General features: G+C 48.7%; 1 protein-coding gene and 1 long non-coding RNA gene across 7 annotated transcripts in view; one reads left to right on the forward strand and one right to left on the reverse strand.

Moving 5' to 3' along the window:
- Positions 1-24092, reverse strand: part of DDC (dopa decarboxylase) — a 77094-nt gene that overhangs the window by 52824 nt on the left and 178 nt on the right. Inside the window, exons 2-5 of one of the 4 annotated variants that reach the window (XM_082692547.1) lie at positions 16469-16517; positions 12875-13159; positions 3026-3254; positions 310-423 (exon numbers count right to left, since the gene is read on the reverse strand). In XM_082692547.1, the coding sequence (XP_082548673.1) occupies positions 310-423; positions 3026-3226 (315 nt within the window). In that variant the 5' untranslated portion in view covers positions 3227-3254; positions 12875-13159; positions 16469-16517. The remainder of the gene's footprint in view (positions 1-309; positions 424-3025; positions 3255-12874; positions 13160-16468; positions 16518-24092) is intronic. The other 3 variants (XM_082692545.1, XM_082692548.1, XM_082692546.1) reach the window with 3 other exon arrangements.
- LOC309845089 lies at positions 13176-24088 on the forward strand. Of its 3 annotated transcripts, none has more exons than XR_014301027.1 (3): positions 13176-13435; positions 16786-17035; positions 23190-24088. It is a non-coding gene; the product is annotated as an uncharacterized lncRNA (long non-coding RNA). The 3 variants fall into 3 exon arrangements; XR_014301028.1 differs by lacking the exon at positions 23190-24088 and adding an exon at positions 17262-18956; XR_014301029.1 differs by lacking the exons at positions 13176-13435; positions 23190-24088 and adding exons at positions 16219-16366; positions 17262-18956.

Genomic DNA, 24092 nt, shown 5'->3' on the forward strand with positions numbered 1-24092 from the left:
GATTCCCAGGCACGGGCTGCAGAAAGTCTAAGGCCTCGGTTGTGATTTCAATTCATACCAAGTACCTCTAAAAAAAAAGTGCTGCATGCAGACTTGGGCTTTCTTTTCCTAGAAAGGAGACTTTATCTCATTCTATGTCCCTGAATTCTAAATTCCCTCATGAGACACTCACTCCGAGGCTGAGACCCTCTCCGTCCGCGCAGGTGCCACAGCTACCTGCTCAGGTCCTGTGGGCCCAGGAGCCCTGTCCCCACAGCAGCATGTTCCACCCTTGCCAGAATCCCCCAGGATCCCCCCTGCCGAGCTCACCCAGGAGAAGCCGATGCAGCCGATGGCCCCACACAGTATGTCGGCAAGCAGGGCTGGGTACGAGTTGGCCGAGGGGAAGTAGGCGAAGAAGTAGGGGCTGTGCCAGTGGGTCACCTGTGTGCAGACATCAAGGTGTGAGGGAGCCCCGCCCTGTGTGAGGAGGACCCAGGGGCCCTCCGTTGGCCCTCATGGCAGGGGAGGTCCCAGAAGCTGCCCTGTATTTTAAATTCTGGTTAGGTGCCCCCATCAGAGAGCGAACAGAAGTGGAAACACCATCTCTCCGGGTAGAAGCATGGCTTTCCTAAAACTGCTCTAAAAAAGTAAAATCTGTATTAGAGAAAAAACCAAGTCTGATTTCACAATTGTTCAGCTGGTCTTCCTGCCGCCGACTCACTCTCCTATGCAAGGCATCCCCTCGAGCAACTGCAACTCCATCATCCCCCATATCCCTCCTCTCCTCTGTCTCCACCTGGCTGGAGGGTCCCAGGCTACGGCAGCAGTGGGGCCACACCGGGGTGTTGGGGGAAGTGGGGGTGTCAGGAGCCCAGCCAGCCCACTGGGGGGGGTGGGAGGATCTAGGACTGGGAACATGGGGCTGCCTGGGAAGATCTCAGAGTCTGGGAGGAAGGTGGAGAAGGGGAGAAGGTAGGGAGAGGAGGGGCAGTGTCTGCTTGTTCTATTTGTTCTTGCTGTTGACCAGCCTGTCAGGTGGGGAACAGAATAAATAAAGCCTTTAAGACATCTTCCGCCCCTAGGGATGGAGGGTTTCTGCCAACGCTCCTCGTTTTCTTAGTCTGGAGAAAAATGCAAATACTTCTTCTGTCATAAACTAGTTACTGATTGTCCATTGGACCCCATGTGGCCCAAAAGACCACTCTGGTTGTGAAGGCAACTCACTGGGAGCTCTCCGAGAACTGGGAGTGGTCCTGGAGACTTAAGACCAGTCCTGCTGCCACCACGGTCATCCGCACCCCAGGCTAAGGTCAGGGACCCTCCTTGGGAGGACCAGGCGCTAGCATGTGCTCCCGGAGCACAGAGTGGGTGGAGGGATGGACACATATTGCAGAAAACCGGGGAGGACCAGGGCATTCAGCCTGGGGGGGGTTCAGGTATGGCCAACAGCTTGTGGGGACTGAGAAGGAGGGAGGAATGGTCTGGAGAGAGCTAGAAGCTCAGCACAGTCCCAGCGTGGGCAGCTCAGGCAAGAGAGGCTGCCAGTGGACCTGAGGGGGCATAGGGAATGCCAGGCCCAGTGACCAGGGCTGGTGAGATGCTTTCGGGGGCCCAGAAAATACTTTAATTTCTTTGAAGAATCAGGAGAAAGAAGTAAACATTCAGGTCCAGCAGACAAAATGAATCTAATGCAAATGTTTTCATGTTCATGACAATGCCTTCGCGAATTACAAATTCCCGTATTTCTATGGAGGAAGTGGTCCCCTCACCCTGTCCTCTCCCTGCTTGCCCTGACACCGGGCAAAGGACAACTGGGGGTCCCTGTGTCTTTGCTTTCACTCTGACCTGAAGCTCACACCACGCTCCAGATGGATAGTGACTCTGCACACCTGCAGACAGGAGCCCCGAGAGGTCACCTACTGTCCCCGCAGCCCACCCAGGGACCCCAGGACTCAGGACAGTGCACGCACCAGTGCAGCTGGGACACTGCTAAATGCCCCCTTCTCACTCCACCAGAAATCTTCAAATTCCGTCGTCTCCCACATTCCCCATCATGGAACATGCTTGTGCTGCCCAAATTCCTGTGTGGAAGCCCTAACACACACTGTAATCACATTAGGAGTGGGACCTCTGGGGGCCTTGGCAAGGAGGAGAGGGATGCCCACAGGTGGCCGTCGGCAAGCCAGGCTAAGAATCCTCACCAGGAACCAAATCCACAGGCACATTGATCTCGCATTCCTAATCTCGGGATTATGAGAAGCAAATAAATGTCAGTGGTCCAAGCCACCCAGCCCGGAGTGTTTTGCCACACCCACTACCTGACATTTAACCACACCTCCCCTGGAGGGGCTTAGGGCCTTAGTGCAGAGCAGCTCAGGGTGTTTGCACAACCTCAAAGGCGAGAACAGGAAACCCTTACTTTGCTCCAAGCACAAATGTCAAGGAAAACCCATGGGAGGTGGAAAGTGAGCAGCTGGTCTGAAAGAGGCACTCTGGTCAGGAGGAACAGCCCTGCCCCGGGTCAGTGGCCCTGTGACTCATGACTTCAGATAAAGAGGTCTGCCTCCAAGGACAGAATTTGCAGAGAAGCAGGGTAACGCCCCGCCCCCTCCCTTTCTCAAGTAAAATAAATAATGTCTTCCGGGCAAGCAATTTGCCTTGCTGAACACAAGAATGTTAGGAAGGTGCTTGCTCTATTTTGAGCACGGAACTTACTTGAAACAAGCCACTAGGGGTGGAAACGAAGTTCCTATGAGGGCTCACGCAAGTACCCCGGGCTCAGAGCGGGACCCGACCTGGGGATCTATGGGGAGAAGCATACTCACTGCCCTGGAAGCCCGCACAATCCGGGGCACAGTCCTGGCTCCGTCACTTACTAGCTGTGTGACCTCAGTCTGATTACCTAGCCTCTCTGGGCTTCAGCTGGCTCACCAGCAAGGTGGCTGTGAGGACAGGTAGCATGACATGTATGACGTGCCTGATACCCAGTAGGTGCCACCGTAACACTAGCCCTTCTGTTTCGCAGCCTGGGGTCCAGACTTACCCCCGGCATGATTATCTTCTCAACATCATTGAGGATGTCCTCAAATGTGTCAGGCTCCTCGGGGGCAGAGGTGGGGATCAGGGGCCGCAAGTAGCCGGGCTCCACGTCGGGGTAGACCTGGCGCCCCTCAATGCCTTCCAAGTAGTCAGCCACGAAATCCACCATCTCCTTCCCTCTCCTTCGGAATTCACCTGAGTTCATGGTGGCCAGTCTTATTCAGAGGCAGAACCTTCACAGCAAGAGAAAATACATCGGTTAGCAACTATGACAACCTTGCAACTGGACCGGGGCAGTTCCCGGCAAGCTGACTGCTCAGACAGCCTGGTCGGTGATGGAAACACCCAGAACCCAGGTGGGAGCACCTCCTTCCGCGTCTGGATGGGTGGAAACACCACTGGTTTTGGACACACAAACCAAATGCTCATCCTACCATTGGCCGGCTATGCTCATCTTATCCTCTGCATCAGTGAACGGGGCCCCAAGCACTCACTTCTCGTCCTGGTCCATCCCAACCGGCATGACAAGCACCAACCAAGTCCCGCCCTGTTCCTCCATAGCCGCCAGACAGAAACAGGTAAGTGTAACCCTCTGAGCCCCTGTGCCCACGTGAGAACTGAAGGTGACAAAGCCGATTCCTCAGGAAGGTGTGGAGGTGAACTCACATGGTGCGTGTCATGCACTCAAGCCAGAGCCCTGGGTATGTAACCTCCTATCAGCTTGTGTCTGCTTCCATTTGATCCAATCCCACCTGGGACCACAGTCCTGCATGCAACCTGCTTCCCAGACCCAGCCTTTCCCTTTCTTAGGACATCAGGAAGAAACAGGTGGTGCCCTGAATACACGGGGCAGTTAGGTTCCATAAAGTCTCCATGGACACCACACTGCCCCCAGGGTAAAGGCAGGGTGAGGATCCTGAATCTCTGGTCACAAATAGGTCAACCAATCAGTACATAATATTGTTGTATTTTTTCAAAGATGCTTTATTTGATATTTATTGATGAAGACTGGACTCATGACCAACTGCACTCTAACTCATGCCAGGGGGCTTCTCTAACACATGTGTTTTCTCCCTAAGGCACAAAATGCCTTGTACATGCAGGACCCCTATAGTGCGCTTCAGATTTTATTTATTTATATAGAGCAGGGGGAGGGACAGAGGGAGAGGAAGAGAGAAGATCTCAAGCAGATTCCCTGCTGTGCGCAGAGCCTGATGTAGGGGTTAGATCCCATGACAATGAGATCACGACTTGAGCCAAAATCAAGAGTCAGATGCTTAAGGGACTGAGTCACCCAGGCACCCCTCTGTGAACCATTTTAAACAGTGAAACTATCAAGACTAACCCGACCATTTGAACACTATGACACTACATAGAGTACTTGTTGACACAGGAAGGTGGGCTATTGCCTTGCTCCACCTCAGATGGAAAGAAGCACAATGAGCCGCTCAAATGTGTTATCGAGTTATACTGTGCACATTGTGAAATGTCAGGAAAGCACCATGAGGATGGATTTTCGGATTACAATTTGAGCACGTAGGTAAATTTGCAGGGAGGAGGTCTGTGAATAATAAGAACTGGCAGTATTTTCAAAACAGGGATCTGAGACAACACAAAGAAACATATTCACCTGGAATCCCACCACTCAGAATTCTGATACAGAATTCTGTCCCTCTAGAATGCTTCCTGGATTTCTAAGGGACCACTGGGTGCTGAGCAAGGGGCACATTTTTTAATTCCTCCCACAGTTCAAAGCATCATAATTCAGGATTGACTTTTCCATGGCACACGTGCTGGGTGGGGGGTGATTCCACACCTTCTGTACATAGCACAGGTGATGAAGTTGGTATCAGAATGCCAGCACATCTTCTATCAATTCCCACTGTCCATGCAGGGTGTCTATGGATTTTCCTTGTCCTTATTTATGAGATATAAGTTGTTAAAGAGAAATAATTCACCAGACACTTATTATGCACAAGAAGATTTTATTCAAGACTACTGCCATGGGGAAGGGACTGAATTTAGCTCCCAGTGCAACAGGGAAAGGTGGTGGATTTATAGCCAACAGGTAGGGTAAGGAGTAGATGAACATGACTCAGAGTAATTTGGTTTGGGGTCCGGGGTGGGGAAAGAAGACCTCGATTGGATATCAAGGGCAGAGCTTTCCTTGAAGAGCTGGCTGGCGGGATTCTTTGCTAAACTTGGGCTCAGCATGCTGAAGTAAGCATGAATGAAGATGGCTCATGAAAGCAGGACTGAAGTTTGCTCAAGGAGGGCTTCTTGGAGGAGGTGAGCCAGTCTGAGGATGCCTTTCCATGCCTCAGTGTTCTCTCCAGTCTCCAGGATGCTTTCCTCAGAGCACTCCCTGGTACATGAGTTAGACTTTCCTAGGTTGCTTCAAGATCAGCTGTTACCAAACCCTTATCTTTGTGTTATTGTTTGGGGATACATTTTGCATCTAGTGAATGAATGAGTCACAGTGACTGGGACATAAAGTATGGTTCTAAGTTGTAGCAACAGTGAACGCTAAAAACCCATGATCACCTGGAGCCCCTGTTCGCGTTTATAAGCTCAGAGCCAAGGAGAGCTCTGTTTCTCCTCTGGGATATCACAGCCAGACTTTCCAAAGGCTCTTAGAGCCACAAAGCTTTATCTGCATAGCTTCTGGTAAATAATTCCCTGGCTCTGCAGGCTTCAAAACTGATTTTTCATTCAGAGTGACTGATTATTTCCAATTTTGCACAGAGAGTAAATACTTGCTTTTTAAAAACCCCAAGGTATTTCAAGTTGACATGATTCCAATTCAACTAAAACTGCATAGATTTGCAGGTCTTTTTGCTACCTTGCTTTTCACGAAGCAATTTTGCATGCGTGTCCCATGTTAATAAATACTTTTCCAGCATGTGGTTTCTCATTCTTGCTTGTATTTCACAGGTTCCGTGTGCTATAGTCACAATACACTTCAATTGTTGAACATTTGGGTCGGTCCCTGCAGCCTTTGGAGAAAGTGCTGGGGGAGCCCAGTGGCCAACATGTCGGGATTGAAAGCCAAAAGCCTCTGACTCAGATGTTTACTGCTTATACCATCTGACGTCAATCGCCACCATGGCAAACCTGATCTGAAAACAAAATTCGTGGTAGTAATAGCATGATCTCAAAGGACTTTTTGGTGACGATTGAATAGTACCTGGCAACAGCTTTGAACAGTGACATTCAATAAATGTCAGTTATTGGCATTTCTGTAAAACACCGGCAGGTACAATGTACATTTCTGCACACTTTGTTTGGAATTACGGTTTTCTGAAAGGAAGAGCGTTGACCTGTAGTTTCTACGGAACAAAGTCTTATAGAAATACACATTTTTGGTGTTTCAAAGGTGTTTTGGCGGGACATCTGGGGGGCTCAGTAGGCTCAATATCTGCCTTCAGCTCAGGTCCTGATCTCAGAGTCCTGGGATCCATTTCCGCATCAGGCTCTCTGCTCAGTGGGGTCTGCTTCTTCCTCTCCCTCTGCTTGCCACCCTCCCTGCTTGTGCATTCTCTCTCCCTTTCTTGTCTGCCAAATAAATAAATAAAATCTTAAAAAAAAAAACTGTCATCATCAAGCAAACAAATAAGTAAAGCCCAAGGCCACATCTCTCCCCAGAATTCTAGCTCCCCAGAATGGTCTCCCAGTAGAAATGTATGGCAGTGCTTGGTCTGCTGTGCTGTGGCCAACACTGGGTTTGGGAAACTTCATTTTAAGCTTTACTGGCCTCATAGGTATCTATGACTCTGTTTTACCTTGGATTAATAGGTTTTAACAGGTTTCTCTATTTCTTTGCCATGTGGATTTCTTTTATGAATTGCTTGTCTCCTGCTTTTATTTAATTGTGAAAACTCTCCTGTAACAGCCGTTATGTCTGTGATGTATTCTGCAGACATTTTCTTCGTTTTTTTTGTTGTTGTTGTTGTTGTTGTTGTTGTTGTTTAACCCGATTTTGTTGACAATTTTCTTCAGATCTGTAAGAATTTCAGCTTTTATGTAGTCGGATATCATGAGCTTTTCCTTTATGAGTCGTACCACGGGAACAACTGTAAAAATGCCCTGTGGAGGGGGCACTGGGGTGGTACAGTCCGTTGAGCATCTGACTCTTGGTTTTGGCTCAGGTCGTGATCTTGGGGTTCTGAGATCAAGCCCTGTGCCGGGCTCCATTTTCAGCCCAGAGTCTGCTGTGTTTCTCTCTCCCTCTGTTCCCTCCCACTGTGCTCTCCTTCTAAAATAAATAAAATAAGTCTTTAAAAAACTGCCCTATGGAGTAAATATTCAGATGAGCTCTATGTGTCCTGCTGTGGGTTAGCCCGGAAACTAGCAGAAGACCCAGCCGGGCAGGAAACAGCTCTGGCCCACAATCTCAGACAGGTCTGAACGCCCCTGCACCCCCTCGTTCCTCCTGCCTGGCCCAGGGCTTGTTTGGTTTTGTGACGTTCTCTGCTAACTGGGCAGAGAAAGAAAGTTGGGCAGAATTAAGAAGGACACTTTGCTTCCCGGAGAATCGGCGGCCCCCTTCTACCAGGAACAACCTAGCATGGATGGCCACACGGGGGGCCCCAGGGAAAATGGACAGACACATCAACTCACCCTCTGAAGAAATATTCCCCAATTGTAAGATGACACCAGCTCGTTATGTTCCCGTCACTCTTCCCTCGTTCTGCCTTTAATTTGCCTATTGTTTCCTATAAAGACCTTTGCAGAAGGCTCTTAGGGCGAAGCCCCAGAGAATCTCGTGCTCATTTTGTAGCTGGTTGATATCTCATGCCCCCAAGCTGGGCAAATATTGGCTGGAATATGCAGACAGTGATAAAGTCTGTGATTGATGTCCCCCCACGCCCCCCCACCCCAAGCTTCTGAAGACATGATCTGATCACTGGGCAGGCCAGTCCCTGTGATCTACTTGCCACGGCTGTCATGACTCGTGGGTGCCGGGACCCCAGCTCGACCCGGACCTCTGCACCCCAAGCAATCCACCTGCTTCTCAGTCAGTGCCGGGCAGGAAACAGCTCTGGCCCACAATCTCAGACAGGTCTGAACGCCCCTGCACCCCCTCGTTCCTCCTGCCTGGCCCAGGGCTTGTTTGGTTTTGTGACGTTCTCTGCTAACTGGGCCTTCTCCACGCTGAGTCCTCAACTGTTGATTTTTGCTTCACAGCGTCAAGCACTGACCCAGGACCACACTGAGCACCTCAAATATTTGCTCACTGAGAGAGATGAATGAGTGGGTGTATGAATGAATGAACAGAACATCAGATCCTGTAAACATTTCGTTTCTGAAATATGCTCTATTATACCTGTTTCTTTACTTTTAAGACAGTTGTAACTACAAGACCATCCCATATCTGCCACAGGAAAAGCCACAAGAGACATGGGTCCTGGGGCAACTGGGTGGCTCAGTCCGTGAAGCATCTGCCTTCAGCTCACGTCATGATCCCAGGGTCCTGGGATCGAGCTCTGCATCCAGCTCCCTGCTCAGTGGGGAACTGCTTCTCCCTCTGCCTGCCACTCCCCCTGCTTGTGCTCTCTCTTCTTCTCAAATAAATAAAGAAAAAAATTTTTTTAAAAAGAGAGAAAATGGTCCCCTCGGAACTCTGACCCACCCCCACCGGGGCCCCACCTGTTTAGTTCATGCTGAGTCTTTGGTCCTCCAGCCTCACTAACGACTCAGGGCCCCCAGCCTAGACCCTCAGTGTTCACCTTGGACTTGAACTTCCCTCTCCTCTGGCTCCAGCGGTACCCCCAGAGCCTGAACCAAACTAGCCACAGTGGTTTGGCCAGAACCCAAGCCAGGCCCTAGATCGTGTCTCATAGATTGTGAATGTCAGGGGGCTGAGCTTCGATGGGACCTCAGTGATGACACAGCTGAACTGGCAGGACCAACAAAGACCACAAATTGGGTGTCAGGGAATGGGGGTGGGAAGTCAGTCCCTCTGGGAAGGTCGGGGACCCACTGCAAGGTTCTTCTCTAAACCTGTCTGTGGTCCTGCTTGCCAGGGCTCAGCAGCCAAGGTCTTGCTCAAACCCTGGGGCCCTGAACACTGCAGCCTTTCCTGGCCTTCCTCTTCTAACTTGATAAAAAGAAAAGTGCTTACATTTTTTATACACTATCCCAGGAAAAACGAAGCATAATTAGAATTCAAAACACGCTTCTCCCCTGAGGATGGAGACCTGTCTCTTTTCCTCCAGCATATCAGTCTCAATCTAGGCATAAAAGTAACTGTACAGATTTCCCCCCGGATCACCTGGTTTCTTGATGAACATTTCCTCTGTGGGTGAAAAGCATAAATAACCCCAACATGAGAAATGCTTCTAATCCAGACCATGAGGAAGCTTCTAGCAATGGGATCCTTCTGACAGCAAGAGTGGCTCGCTCTCAGCTTACCTTGAAGGAAAGCCCTGTGCTGTTCCATAACTCGAAAGACCCCAGTTAACGAGTCATTCAGGAGCTTTACGTCATTTAAATTAATGTTTTCCTCAGTGACTGTGTAGTGTGTAAAGGATCCCAACAAGGCCCCGAGAGGCCATACAGGCAGGGGCATGGCCATCTCTTTAGTGGGGATGGGCCTGAGGCCCATCCTTGCCTTTTCTGACGCTCCCTCTCAGCCCCGTGCCAAGGTGCCTTGTGAAAATGCCCACCTCTAAACACTCTGGGGAGATTAAATGGGATAAGGATGTAAGTGCCCCTCAGAGTTGACATTCAGGTAAAAGTTTTTATTAAAACTAGGGGAAATGGTGTGTGTGGAGGGGTGGGGGGCAGCGGCAGAGAGGGCAGAAGGAATATACGGAAACTCCCTGAACTTCCTCCTCAATTCTCCTGCAACCCTAAAATTGCCCTAAAAACAGTCTATTTTTTCTAAATAAAAATAAATATATTAACTGAGCAAAAGTACTTCATTTTGTGGGGTAGGAGAGCCAGCAGCGACGGCTCCCCCCTCTCTTTTGATGAAACATGATTTCACCTTTTTCTCCAACTACGGTTCTCAAAATCATCTAGAGAACATTCCATTACAAAATGGAAATCCCACTGGATGGCAAACACAGCTTCTTTTCTTTTCATTTTTTTAAAATTTAATTTAACTAACATACAGTGTATTGTTAGTTTCAGAGATAGAGTTTAGTAATTCATCAGTTGCCTATAACATCCAGTGCTCATTCCATCACGTGCCATCCTTCATGCCCACAAGAGGAAATTTGGAAGGACCACAAATACGTGGAGGTTAAAGAGCAATGTACTAAAGAATGAATGGGACAACCAGTAAAGAAGAATTAAAAAAAAAAAATCATGGAGGCAAATGAAAATGAAAACACAACAGATCAGAACCTTTGGGGTACAGCAGAGGCAGCCCTAAGAGGGAAGTACATGGCAATACAAACCTTTCTCAAGAAACAAGAGAGATCTCAAATATGCAACCTAACCGCACACCTAAAGGAGCAGAGAAAGAACAGCAAATAAAGCCCACATCCAGCAGGGGAAGAGAAATAATAAAGATCAGAGCAGAAATCAATGAAACAGAAACCTAAAGAACAGTAGAACAGATCAATGAAACTAGGAGTTGGCTCTTTAAAATAATTAATAAGATCAATAAGCCTTGGGCCAGAGTTATCAAAAAGGATAAAGAGAAGGAGGGAGAGAGAGAGAGAAGGCACCCAAATAAGTAAAAGCACAAATGAAAGAGGAGAGATCACAACCAACGCCAAAGAAACAAAAACAATTACAAGAATATATTATAAGCAAATATAAGCCAACAAATTCAGCAATCTGGAAGAAATGGGTGCATTCCTAGATACATTCCTAAACTACGAAAACTGAATAGGAAGAAATAGAAAGAAGAAATAGAAATAGAAAATCTGAACAGACCCAGAACCAGCAAAGAAATTGAAGCAGTCATCAAAAATCTTGCAGCTTCTTTTTGATCCCTGGCACTCTGGGCTGTGCTCAAGGATGCATCAGATTGTGCAGTGAGAGGTGGGTATAGGACTGGGGCAGGGCTTAGGGCTCAGACCGACTTTCCTACAACTGCTCCTTTTGGAGTCCCCAATTCGGAGCTTTTGCTCTACATGCTTAGCCCCACACTCCTCCAGAAAGCTGTCTTAACAAGTCAGGTCTTGCATGAAGACATCATGTCATCATGGCCCTCCACACGCAAGCTCTACAAGCTACCAAGAAACTCCATAGACTCACTCGGGTAGGAGGAGAAGCCACCAGAGTGGGTGTTCCCAGGAGGCGGTGCACACACAGGAGGGAGTGTAGACTCTAAATTCAGAGTCCTGGATTTGCACCTTATCTTCACTGCTGATTAACTGGGTAATTTATGGTAAGACAGGAAGGCCAGTTAACCCCTCAGAGCCTCCATGCCCATTCCCACCCAGACAAGAGGGACATGGGGAGCAGACTGTGCTCCACGAGACAGGACCCACATCATTTGCGCAAAGCAGAGACCTGGTTAGGCTTGCCCAGACAGAGCTGGCACAGGGAGGAGCCTCAGCCAGTGTCACAACAGAGGTGGATACCTCTGACCTCCAACCTCCCACCAGTGCCTCTCACTGGCCAAACTTACAGGATCCAGGTGCCTGGGAGCGGGGGTCAGGAGGGAAGGGGCAAGACTAGAAATACAAGATGGGCTTTCCAATGCATTTAAAGCTTTGTTATGCCCGAGCAATCACCACCCTAATTTAACAGGTGGGAAATCTAAAATGTTAGGGCCCAGGGATGTCAGGGCCCTTCCCAAATGTGAAGCGAGTGGTGACAAAGCTTCGGGGCACCGTGTCCTTCACGCCAAAGCACCCTCCCCTGTAGCTCCAATAATTACGGCAGGTGCCTCATTTTACCCACATACCACTGTCTTCCACTCAGTTAATTTCACGTATACTGGGGTGTCCTTGTTGAAATAGGGACTCTCTTCGGTCAGCACAGATGTTAGCTCACAGTACCATGTGAACCTCGTGGCATGTACTGTTATTGTTGTTGTTTTAAGATTATATTTATTTATTTATGACAGAGAAGAAGAGAGAGAGAGATTGAACAAGCAGTGGGAGTGGTAGGAAGAAGGAGAGGGAGAAGTAGGCTCCCCGCTGAGCAGGGAGCCTAATGCAGGACTCGATCCCAGGACCCTGGGATCATGGCCTGGGCCGAAGGCAGATGCTCCACCGACTGGGCCCCCCAAGCACCCCTCATGGTATATATTCTTATTAATCTTTGTAATAACCTTGTTAGGACCATTACCATCCCCTCGAACCAAAGGAAAGCCTTGGCACCGAGAGGCTAGGGACACAGCTGGACCCTGCCCCCTGGCCTCGCCCCTCCTGAGTGTAATGGACTCAAGCACAGGTTTGGCACATCCCCGACAACTGTGGCCTGGGTATGGGTTGACAAACCCTGAGAAAGAACTAAATTCAGGAAACCGGTCTCCCCCTGAGTGGCCAGTGAAGAGCTCCCGGATGCCCCCTAGAGGCGGTATAGGTCCAGGCAGCTTCCACAGGGCCTCTGGGGGCTCAGCCAGGGGTCACCACCTAAGGGAACACAAGGGGCTGGCTCCAGCTATTTGCTGCAGGCGTGCCTGTGGCCAAGCCACCTGACCTCTCCATACCCCCACCCCCGGCCTGGAAGATGGACATTATACTGAGGATTCTAAACAAGATGCATAACCATTAACCTGTAAGCATATGAGCTGATGGGCCTGGGGGTTCTACCCGGTCAGTGCTGGACACCCAGGAAGCCTCCTCCCATCTGGCCAGCTTGGCCGGCCTCCGAGGGCTATCTGGCCCTGCTACACTGCACAGAATCAGATCTGAGCCTGTAGTTGCCCAGGACTATGCTCTACCTCTTGGCCGCCACCGGGAGTAGAAAAAACGTGCCTCTGGGATCAGAGTAGGCAGAAGGGCTTGAATCCTGGCTCTGCTCCAGGAGGCTGTCTGCTTCCTCCCCAGTACACCGGGCAGAGAGATGCTGCAGGCAGAAAGCCCCCCAGACTCTAAGGCTGTGTGCAGCTGCCCTTCGTTGCTACTGATGTTGGGAAATCATCACGTTATAACTCAGTCCTGTTCCAGCTGGGTCATCTGGCGACGACAGAACCCCAGGGCAGTGCAAGGCAAACAGGAGGATATCCCTGCCAGGGACAAAGATCGAGCCTCAGTGTTTTCCTGGTTGACCGTTCTCATGGGCAGAACCCACAGAGAAATCTATGTCACAATTTCTCTTTTACTCCCATGGGGACAGACTGCTGCTTCTGCCCGCCTCCCTGCAAAACGTATCCTGACATGTGAAGCTGCCTGGGAAGTTGATACCTGCAGCAATTTCAGAAGAAAAATACGGGGGCAGCAAACTTGTTGATATTATTCCGATTTACACCTGGCCTTGGACAATTTGGACGGTGGTTACCAAGGTATGTGTATTATTTGGTTCCTCTTTTTTTCACTTATGCTTCACATGGCCCAATTACAGCAAGCAACATTGTATTCACAGAGCATACACATGTACCCTTACTAACACCTGCTGGGCAAACTTCCCGGGTCACCTGTCCTTCATCGGCTGCGGCCATCGTGAGCCACGTTGCTTGGTTTTCCTATTGAATTTGTCCCTCAGACATGTCAATTCCCCAATGGGATTAAGAGGTGTAAGGTTTGCTGTTCTTTTGCACGCTGTCTGTTTCTTTCCAGAAGAACAGGGATGATACAAACATGTCACCCACCCCTCGGCACAGCAAGCATGAACACCCCATCTCTGCTGGCTTTTATCATTGGCTCACACTTTACATTTAAACTTCTTTTCAATCAAAATTGAAAATTTAAAAAATTTTATCACTTTCCTTTGTCTTTGCTATTCTGAAAAGTTTGTACGAGAACCATCCAACCATTCTGATTTTTAATGTCGCCCCTCCCATTTCCAATTAATTCTATTCTCTTCCAGAAGACAGTTTCCTGGCATGGAAAGCCTCTCTCCTCGCCCTTAAAATGCTCACCCCCTTTCTCTTGATCTCTCATAGTCACATTAATAGGTCACAAAAGGCCACCACCATCTGCCTTTTCCATAGACTCGAGATATTAAATTATGTTCTAGTTGGTTGCTTTCTTCTTAATAGCAGTCACGCCTGTGGCTAACTCACATATTGATTTATCATCTTTCCCAAATATACAACACCTGCCATCAGGAGTCTGGTTAGTTGGCTTTGGCCCAGTCTTCGGGGAGTCTCCGTTTTTTTTTGTTTTTTGTTTTTTTGTTTTCACAAATCAGGTCAGTGGTAAATATTGACTGCGGACTCCCTCTTGCTCCTTGGAGGGTGTTGCTGGTCTGTCCCCAGTGTCGTTAAAAAAAAAAAAAAATCTGTGTTTGAGGCTTCCCCAAGTCAGACCTCAAGCACACGCTGACCCAGGATTGTCATATTCTATTGTCAGAAAAAGCAGATGAGTCACTGCTGCCTAATTTCTGCGAGGCTTGTTCTGTGCCCTATCTCATTTACTGTCTCAACAACCCAGCCCGTGAGTATGATTATCGTTGTCTGACCAAGCTTCAGAGGCGCTGGTGCCCTGACCCAGGCTATACAACCAGGAACGGGAGCACTGGGGGCTGGTGCTACGTTGTGGAGGCTGAAGTCAGCCTTCTCTCCTGACAGCTGTGGCCAGTGGCCATGGGCTCCTGAGCCACCTGCTGCCAGAGGAGGCTCTGGTCTGGGCTGGAGAGGCAGCGCGTGCCACCCAGAGTGTGGTCTGGGCACTGCCCTTTTACCACACCCTGGAGCAAGTACACCGGGGACAGCTCTGATCTGAGCCCCAACCTGGGCAGAGACGGGCAGAGGCTGGACCAACTTCACGGTCCTCTGTGGCCCAGGAGAAGTGCTTCCACCACCTCCTCCAAACCCAGGCAAATGCTGAAATCGTTACCCTACACAGGGCAGTGGTGCCCTCCCCATCTTCACGCCAGCCTTGCAAAGTAGCAATACTATCCCCACCCTAGAAATGAGGCAATGGGCTCAGGGAAGCAGGTGGCTGGTCTCAGCCCATATGGCTACAGGCAGTTTCTCTGGTGGGTTTGTGCCCTCGGAACACCAGACCCGGTCTGCTGAGGTCCAGTGCCTGTACTCTGCCCCCTGATGCCCTGAGCATCGCCTCCCAGAAATGCTAATGAGCAACTCGAGACACTTCACAACCTCTTTAATGTACAAAGTCTAATTTTCCTGGAGTCTTTCCCCAAACTTGCCACCAGACTCAGTTTCTAAGGTTACAGGGTAAAACCTTCAGAATGATGCACATCCTTGAGAGGAGAAAACAGATGTAAATAAATTCTCCAGCTATTTATCTGATTTGTAAGGGTTTGGAAGGGGTATTTTTTAAAATTATTTTCATCAAATTGGCTGTGCACAGATGCACCCCCAGCTCATGTCCAGAAGAGAGAAAGAGGCTGCGGTAAAGGACACAAACTTGCTCCTTTACAGAACCATCCCGACACTCATCCTGTCAGAACTGTTCCAGGATGTCTGCTGTATCTGCTGGGGAACTGCACCCCCCCCACACCTCAGGCAGAGAGGATCTGTTTGTCTCTCCAGCAGCGTGGAAAACCCAAAGAGGCCAGCTTTGATGCTGTAACTGGCACCTTTGCTATGGGTTCTGTTTCAGAACAAAAAATGCTGCCCATTTGGAGGAGAAACCAAGGGGAAGAACCCAGCTCTCAGAGCTTTTGACAGAGAAATAGGATTAGGGAAGAAAACCTGGATCACTTTCTTGAACTTCCCTTGGAAACTGGAGAAAACAATATTTCCCGGGACAGGGAAGCACTGGGCAGCATTTCACCCCCCTCTGACAATCCCACCTGCTGGTGACTGGCTTGTTAATACCATAGCTCTCATTATTAACCACCTACTGTGTGCCCCGCCCCTTACAAACATCAGAACAGGTGTTTATAACCATCTTGCAGGAGAACTGTTGGCTCTCCTGCACACGGAGGGCAGGAGCCCTGGCAGGGGACATGCAGTGCTCTCCAAGCAGCCTGGGTCCACCTGGTTCCTAGCCACCTCCTTTCCCACCCCATCTCCTGGCCTCCCTGGGCTCCGGATGCACCAGGCACCAGCCTGGAAGCTCCTTTCCACTCGCTTTGTTATGTTGCTATTGTGGCTCAGAGAACACAGGCTAAAAAAAAAAAAAAAACGTCAGAAGTTTCCGCTTCTTTCCCTGACTTGTTGCTTAGAGACACACAAAAAGACAGGTGACTTGGGTTGGCACCTACGTTTGCAAAAAGTTCCTATCGTGTGCCCACCAGCCCGCAGCAGGATGCTGAGCCATCCTAAACCAGCTGGAGGAAAACCGCTGGCTGAAAGCAACAGGTAAACCTCTGGTCCCCAGACCCCAGGGCCACAGCCATCCAGGAGCTGGACTGTCCAGTGGGGCTGGTCCCCCAGGCTACAAGGACAAGGAGCAGTACTCACAGGCAGCCCCGCGGTGCTTGCTCGCTCCTCTCTCTTCTCTCTCCTCTCCCTGTGACAGTTAAAGACACAGAGGATGTGATTGCCATTTATATAGACAGTGTCCGCCTCCCCAAAGCCAATCAGAGCGGTTTGTTCTGCTCATTTCCCCGGCAGCAGCATCTCCCACCTCCCGCCCTCCTGCTCCTCACCCCGGACTCAAGGGCCGGGTGGGGGCAGAGCAGGACCACGGAGACAGTGGAGACTGCAGGTGGGGGGGGGCGGGCAGGGAATGGGGGGCAGAGGGAAAAGGCCACAGAGAAAGGGCTGTGTTTCTCCAGAGCTCTGCGCAGGACCCAGATGCGCGGAGACCTTCAGGGCAAACTCGGAGCAGCAGCAGAGCGTCCTGGCTTGTCAAGGAGGAAGGACCAGCGTGGCGAAGCAAGCAAGGAGGACTCACTCGGCCAGCCCCGGCCATCAGAGCCCGCTGCCTGGGGGTGGTGGGTGGCTCCGGGGCCCCTCTGTGCACGGGCCACCCAGAACGAATCGCTGCCAAGCCCATTAGTCCAGATCAGAGAGCGGCAGACGCAGGTGAGGGTTTCATCCGATTCATGTGATTCAAAATCCTGTTCTTTGGTTAAAAGAAGCCTATAGCGTTCAAAACACAAATGTCTTTTTTTTTTTTAAAGGAGAACATTTTTAAAAACACCTATTTAAGATAGATTTTTCTAATGGTTTGTAACCGGTGTGCAATAATGCACTTGGCTTTCTTTTTTAATTGAGGCATGATTGACATACTATATTGTGTTACGTTTAGGCATACGGCGTAGTGATCGGATGTTTGATCCCCAGCCTGAGTCTAGGCACCTGTGTCACCTCTCCAAGTTGATACCATAGGATCAGATCTCCAAGCTGCCCATTATGTCCCCAGGGATCTTTCTTTAATAGCTCGAAGTGTGCACTTCCTGACCCCTTCATCCATCCCCCACCCCCACACACCCGTCCCTTCAGTTCCCTCTGGCAGCTGCCAATCTGTTCTCTGTATCTAGGACTTTGGGTTTGGTTTTGTTTGATCTGTGTTTGAGATTCCACATATGAGTGAGATCATATGGTATTTGCTTTCTCTGACTTATTTCACTTAGCACAATGCCTCAAGGCCCATTGCAAATGGCAAGATTTCTTGGGCTTCCTTCTCCATCCCCTGCGGCAGACTGATCAGGGCAGTACACTGGGCAGGGTTCATTTCTCTTTGAAGGTGTGCATAGAGCCCTGGGAAAGGGGGACTGGCAGAGCCCACCCAGGTCAGGAGGGGCGTGCATTTCCTCTGCTCCCACCGCACGCGCGCACACACGTGCAGTACACGCCGGCTAACCGGTGGGGGGCAGAAGCCTTGGAGAGGAGGGGCTGGGCCTGCGGCAGGTGTGGGGTGGATGGGGGGCTGGTGAGGAGCCTCGCACCCGGTGCACAGCTTCATCCCTCCTTCCGTGGCTGGGTGAGGGCAGGAGGCTGGGATGCTTCTCATCCCCCAGCCCTGGGAGGGGCTACTACAGACAAGGGGCAGGTAGGACCAGGCACTCTGTGGGAAGAGAGACCACCCTGGCTGGGTCAGCGGCAGCTGAGCCCTGGGAAGGGCTCTGGGGTCTCAGCACACTGCTTGGTAAACCCTGCATGAAGACAGGGAGGCTCTGCAGAGAGGTATGGTGAGGGGCTGAGCCCAGCACAGACCTCTGGACAAGGGGGTTTGAGAATCAAGAGATATCCTCCATTCCATAAAGAGTCACTATTGTAACACCTAGCATTTGGGGTGCATGGGGGGCTCCGTGGGTTAAGCATCTGCCTTCAACTCAGGTCATGAACTCCAGGTCCTGGGATTGAGCCCCGAGTCAAGCTCCCTGCTCAGCAGGGGAGTCTGCTTCTCCCTCCGCCTCTGCCCCTCTTCCCAGCTCGAGCCCTTTCTTGCCTCTCTTTCACATAAATAAATAAAATCCTTTAAAAAATACATTTGTAAAGGTTTCATTACAGGCATTTCTACATAAAATCATTCAGTCCCTCATAACTGCCTCACAAGGTAGATATTCTCATCCCCATTGTACAGACAAGGAAGCTGAGGCCCAAAGAGGTTAGGAAATGTGGCAAGGTCCCACACAAGCATACTCCTTGCCAGCAGGCCAGCCTGTGCTCATGCTGGACACAGCAAATCTGCTTGCTGGGTGGCATGCCAGGCAGGGAGGCAGACCAGGAAAGAAAGAGCAGAAAGAGAAATCCACAGTTGTCCACCAGGACCAGTACTGCAAAGCTGGTGAAGGGGGCACAGCCCAGGCAGGAGCCCTGAAGCTGGAGACCCAGCCTGCGTTTACAGAGAAAGCGAAGTCACTGAAAGGTTTCAGGCAGCATACCACCCTGCCTAATGCAAGTGTTTAAAGAGAAGGCACAGGGGACGCCGGGGTGCAGTGGTCAGTTAGGCATCCGGTTCTCGGTTTCCGCTGGGGTCATCATCTTGGGGTTGTGAGATGGAAACCATGTCAGGCTTAGTGGGGAGTCTGCTTGAGATTGTCTTTCTCTCTCTGCCCCTCCCCCCTCCCCCACCACTTTCTCTCTAAAATAAATACATTCTTGAAAAAAAAAAATAAAAGAAGATTCAGCTCAGGGTTAAGACCTCGGGCTCTGGAGGCTGGGCTTGCTGCACTGCCCACCCACTGCAATCATGGCAAGGCAGGACTTCATGAGAAACAAGAAAATAAAAAAAAAAATAAAAATAAACATTAAAAAAAAGAGAACAAGACAATAGGAGTGAATCTAACAAAACCTTAACAAAAGACTTGTAAGACCTGGATGAAGAAATTTGTAACAACTGATGGGACCCATTCAAGTAGATCTAAAAATGGGAATAAATGCCTGCTCCATGTTGTAAGCATTTCCATTTCTCTCCATGTGATTCGCAGACTCAATACCATTTCAATCTAAATCCCAACACAGATATTTGACTCTAAAATGTAAATGCCAAAGCAGAGGTCTATGAAGAGCCAGCATACTCTGCAGAAAGAAGGATGTTCCTGTCTGTTCTACTTATCAAGACAGACAGATGAAACTGTAAAAAAAAGAAAAGAAAAGTCATGATTTTGATGTAAGGATAGACACCTGACCAATCAAACAGAATAGAAAGCTGGGAAAAATCCCCACCAATACATGGACAATTGACAGATATGGAATTGCAGATCAATAGAGAAAGAACAGAGTCTTAAGCGGTTCTGGGCAACTGGTCACCTACTTGGGAAAAGAATGAAGTTAAACCTGTTTCTCAATCCATATACAAAAACAGATTTCTGATAGATTAAATCCTTCACTGTGAAAGGCAAAATTTTTAGGACAACAGAAATGCATTTTTAGGATGTTGAGTAGGAAGGATTTCTTAAATGATGCACTCAATCAGTTAACCATAAAAGATTGACAATTGTTGCTACAGTACTAGTAAGAATAATTGTTCTAGGGCACTTGGATGGATTAGTTTGTTGAGTGTTCAACCCTTGGTTTTAGCTCAGGTCGCGATCTCAGGGTCGTGAGATGGAGCCCCATGTCTACTCCATGCTTAGCACAGATTCTGCTTGGGATTCTCTTCTTCTTCCTCTGCCCCCCTGCCCCAGCAGCTCTCTCTCTTTCAAACAAATACATCTTTAAAAAAAAAATTTCATTTGCCTGGCCCTGTTCTAGGGCCTCTGTGATATTGTTGAACAGAAGCAGTTGTGAACATTCTCATCTTGTTGATTTTATAAAGAATGCTTCTAGGGGCACCTGGGTGGCTCAGTTGGTTAAGCCACTGCCTTCGGCTCAGGTCATGATCCCAGGGTCCTGGGATCGAGTCCCGCATTGGACTACTTGCTCAGCAGGAAGCCTGCTTCCCTTTCTCCCACTGCTTGTGTTCTCTCTCTCACTGTGTCTCTCTCTGTCAAATAAATAAATAAAATCTTTAAAAAAAAAAAGAATGTTTCTAGCATTTCACTATTAATAACAGGGTTTTGTTGGAAAACCTTTAGAAGGTTTTCCATTAGAAGGTTTCTTCTATTCCTACTTTTATAGTAAATTGAAGTTTAATTTTATCAAAGTATTTTCTGCATCAAATGAGAAGAGAATCATATAGTTTTCTTAATCTAAATTGTTAATATGATGAATGTCATTAATACATTTTTTAATTTTCAAATATCCTTTTACTCCTCAGATAAAACTACGGTGTGTTAGCCACGTGCATAGAATTTTTACTTCCTTCCCATGAATAAAATTGTTATTTTTCTTACTTTTATGGATTTTCTCTAGTTTTAGTGTCAATTCTGTGATCTCATGGATGAAGGATAACCCCTTTTTTAATTCTCTGAAGCAATTTATATAATTTTGAAATTTGGAATTACCCAATCACTGACAGAGTGACAAATCATATATAGAAATCATTGTCTGAGGAAATAGTTTTCATAAATCAATTTATTTATTATTCAGGACCGTTCAATAGGATTTCTGTTTCTCCGTGGTGTTGTTCCAAATGTAAACAAAATGTAATTTTAAATTTTTACATTTAATGACAAGGGTTTGTCTGTTTTAATAATATACTCATTATCATTCTGCTTGATTGAATTTATAATGATGTCTCTTTTCTTTTTTTCTTAAGCTTTATTTTTAAATTTTATTTGAGAGAAAGAGAGATCATGAGCAGGGGGAGGGGCAGAGGAGAGCTAGAGAGAGAATCCCAAGCAGACACCCCACTGAGCATGGACCCTGATGTAGGGTCTAATCTCACAACCCCGAGAGCATGACCTGAGCCGAAACCCAGAGTGTGGACACCTAACCGACTGAGTCACCCAGGTGTCCCGATAATGATACCCCCTTTTCTTATGATATTATTTATTTCCCTATTTTCCTCTCTTCTTGTCTTTACTTAGTCTTGGGATCAAGACCTGAGCTGAGGTCTAGAAAGAGATGCTCAAACAAGCGAGCCACCCAGATGCCCCAGGACTATCTCTGTTTTAGATTTAAAAAAGAAGAATTTGTGGCTTTGTTGGTCTGCCTTCATCTACCTTTATCTCCTTCCACATTCATGTTTCCTCTTAATCTTTATTATTGCCTATGTTTAATTATCTTCATTCTGTTATTTTTCTGGAGCCTTTAGTTGCTTGCTTATCTCAACTTCTATCCTTTTTCAATTTCTAATATTAGCTTTTTTAAAAAAAAGATTTTATTTATTCATTTATTTGTCAGTGAGAGAGAGAGAGAGAGAGGAAGCACACGCAGGCAGAGAGGCAGGCAGAGGCACGGAGAGAGGCAGGCTCCTCGCCAAGCAGAGAGCCCGATGCGGGACTCAATCCCAGGACCCTGGGACCATGACCCGACCTGAAGGCAGCGGCCCAACTGACTGAGCCACCCAGGCATCCCTCTAATATTAGCTTTTAAAACTACCTGCTTTCTTCTATGTTCAGCTTCCAATACATATCTCAATCCTAAAACAAACATTTATTTCTGAGTATTATTTCATTTCCATTCTGTTTTTTTCCTTGATGTGTCAGTTACATGGTATATCTCTTCAAAACAACTCCAGACAAATGGAACAATTTTTGCTTTAAAAAAAATGGAACGGAAGTGAACTGAATGGAGTTGAATTGAATTGAACTGAACTGAACAGAAGTGGATTGACCTGAGGTGAACCGGAGCAAGAGAACTCGCTGGTCTGATAGCGATTCTCTGACAGGTGTTGAGATTTAGGCGATGGCTGGTTACATCCTCAATTTTTGTCACATTTCACGGACACTTGAGAAGAAAGCGTGTTTTCTAGCTCTCTGCCAAAGGCTTCTATCTGTGTCCCCCATACCAAGACGGTTACTTACCGAAGTTTTCCAAATCTAATATTTTTGCTCCCTGGATCAGTCATCCTGTTTACTACCATCGCTAACGATGCATTGAACATTTCCATTATGAGGGTGAGTTTGTCGATTTCTCCCCAGTTGTGCCAAGATTTGCTTAATATACTTAAGATCTCTTTATGTTCATACACTAGGGTTATATTGTCTAGAGCTGTATCTTCTTCTCGGTGGACTGAGCATTTTATCATCGTCGGTGCCATGGGCTCCTTGAATCGATTCCTGTGAACGACCTTGTTCAATGGGAACACACTGATCCTCTTCCTCAGTCCCAGCTGCGGTCGGCCTCCTTGAGCCTCTCTCGTGCCACTGGAGCCAGGGGTGTCGTGAAGTTCAGGGACGACCCCCCGAGCAGATGGCCGTGTTTCTTCCCATGTTATTTAGTGATTTTTGAAAGTCTGGAAATCACGATTTAAATTTTGGGCAGCACTGACACATTCCTGGTTTCAAAATGTCATCTTTCCACTCTGGAGAGTCCTAGGGTGCCCCTCTATCCCACACGCATATGCAGCCACAGGGCAAGGGCTGAACCCTGGGATGACTTACTCCAGCAGTAGGAGCACCGTTTGTCACCTCCTGGACCCAACATACTGGGTCACTAGGCTGACTGAGAGCAGGACAGGCTGCTTCTGGGGGTCAGCGTGCTCTGGTAAGGGACCCTCAGACCCGGGAGCTTCAGGCCCCAAGGCTGTGCACAGGGAAACGTGTCTAGATAATGTCTGCTGTGCCCTCAGGCCACCTTGGGAGATCAGAGCCTTCGACCCTGTGTCCAGTCCTGCGCTTGTCACTTTCCAGCTGTGCCTTGACGTTCCTCACGTCCACCCTTTCTGTCCCCCTCCTGCCCACAGTCCTGCACCTCTGGTCCCGTCCCTCCAGCGTCCACTGCCTGCTCTCCGAGGGACTCCTGTGCCTGGGACATAGTAAGTGTCTTAAATATCCAACGCTTTCCCAGGGGCCACCCTATGCCGCAGCGACATCCAAGCGCCAGTTTCGCGGTCGCAAGAGGGGAGGCCTTGCACGACTATCCTCCTCAGCTCTCCTGACTCAGTGTCTTGTGTATCCGATGAGGATATGTTAAAGAAGAAGGAGGCGAGTCCTAGCACAGGCTGAACACTCAGAAGCATTGTTTTAACTCCGACCTGATGGAGAAGCAATGATAGTCGCAAAAATGGTACCTTCTGAAGAGACTGTAACCAGCAGGGCAAGTTGGCAGGGAAGACCCTTCAGTTCTCCTCAGATCACCCTGGACAGGGAGCCTCTGAGGTTACCTTTGATGCTCCAGATCTCACAGGGAAGGGAAGAGTCACCATTTCTCTATCACCTTCCAAGCGCCGGATATTTTCCGGACAATATGAGATCGACTCCTCACAATCAGCTGACAAGGTGGGTGCTAGAAAAATCCCCATTGTTGAGAGGAAGAAATAGAGACCCAGACGAACAAAGGACCCAAGACCGCGGTGGAAGCAAGTGGTGAGGACAAGATATGCCCATGTCTGTCCTGTCCTTGCTCTCGAGTGACAGGCAGGAAATCCTCCCCAGCCCTCGCCTGGCCACACAGGAGATGCGTGCAGGACTGTGTGCGTGCAAGCACCTAGGGTCAGTCCCCTTGGTCCCGACAGCCTTGCCTAACAGCACTTGACCAATAGTGACGTCCAGTCCTCAGGTGAGTTAACGTTAAGTGAACGTTCAGTACCCTGGGACCGGGAATCAAGGTTGCGGTTTCCGACAATAACCATCGATTAAGTATGAAG

The sequence above is a fragment of the Mustela nivalis genome (assembly GCF_964662115.1).
Source record: "Mustela nivalis genome assembly, chromosome: 12".
Lineage (NCBI taxonomy): Eukaryota > Metazoa > Chordata > Mammalia > Carnivora > Mustelidae > Mustela > Mustela nivalis.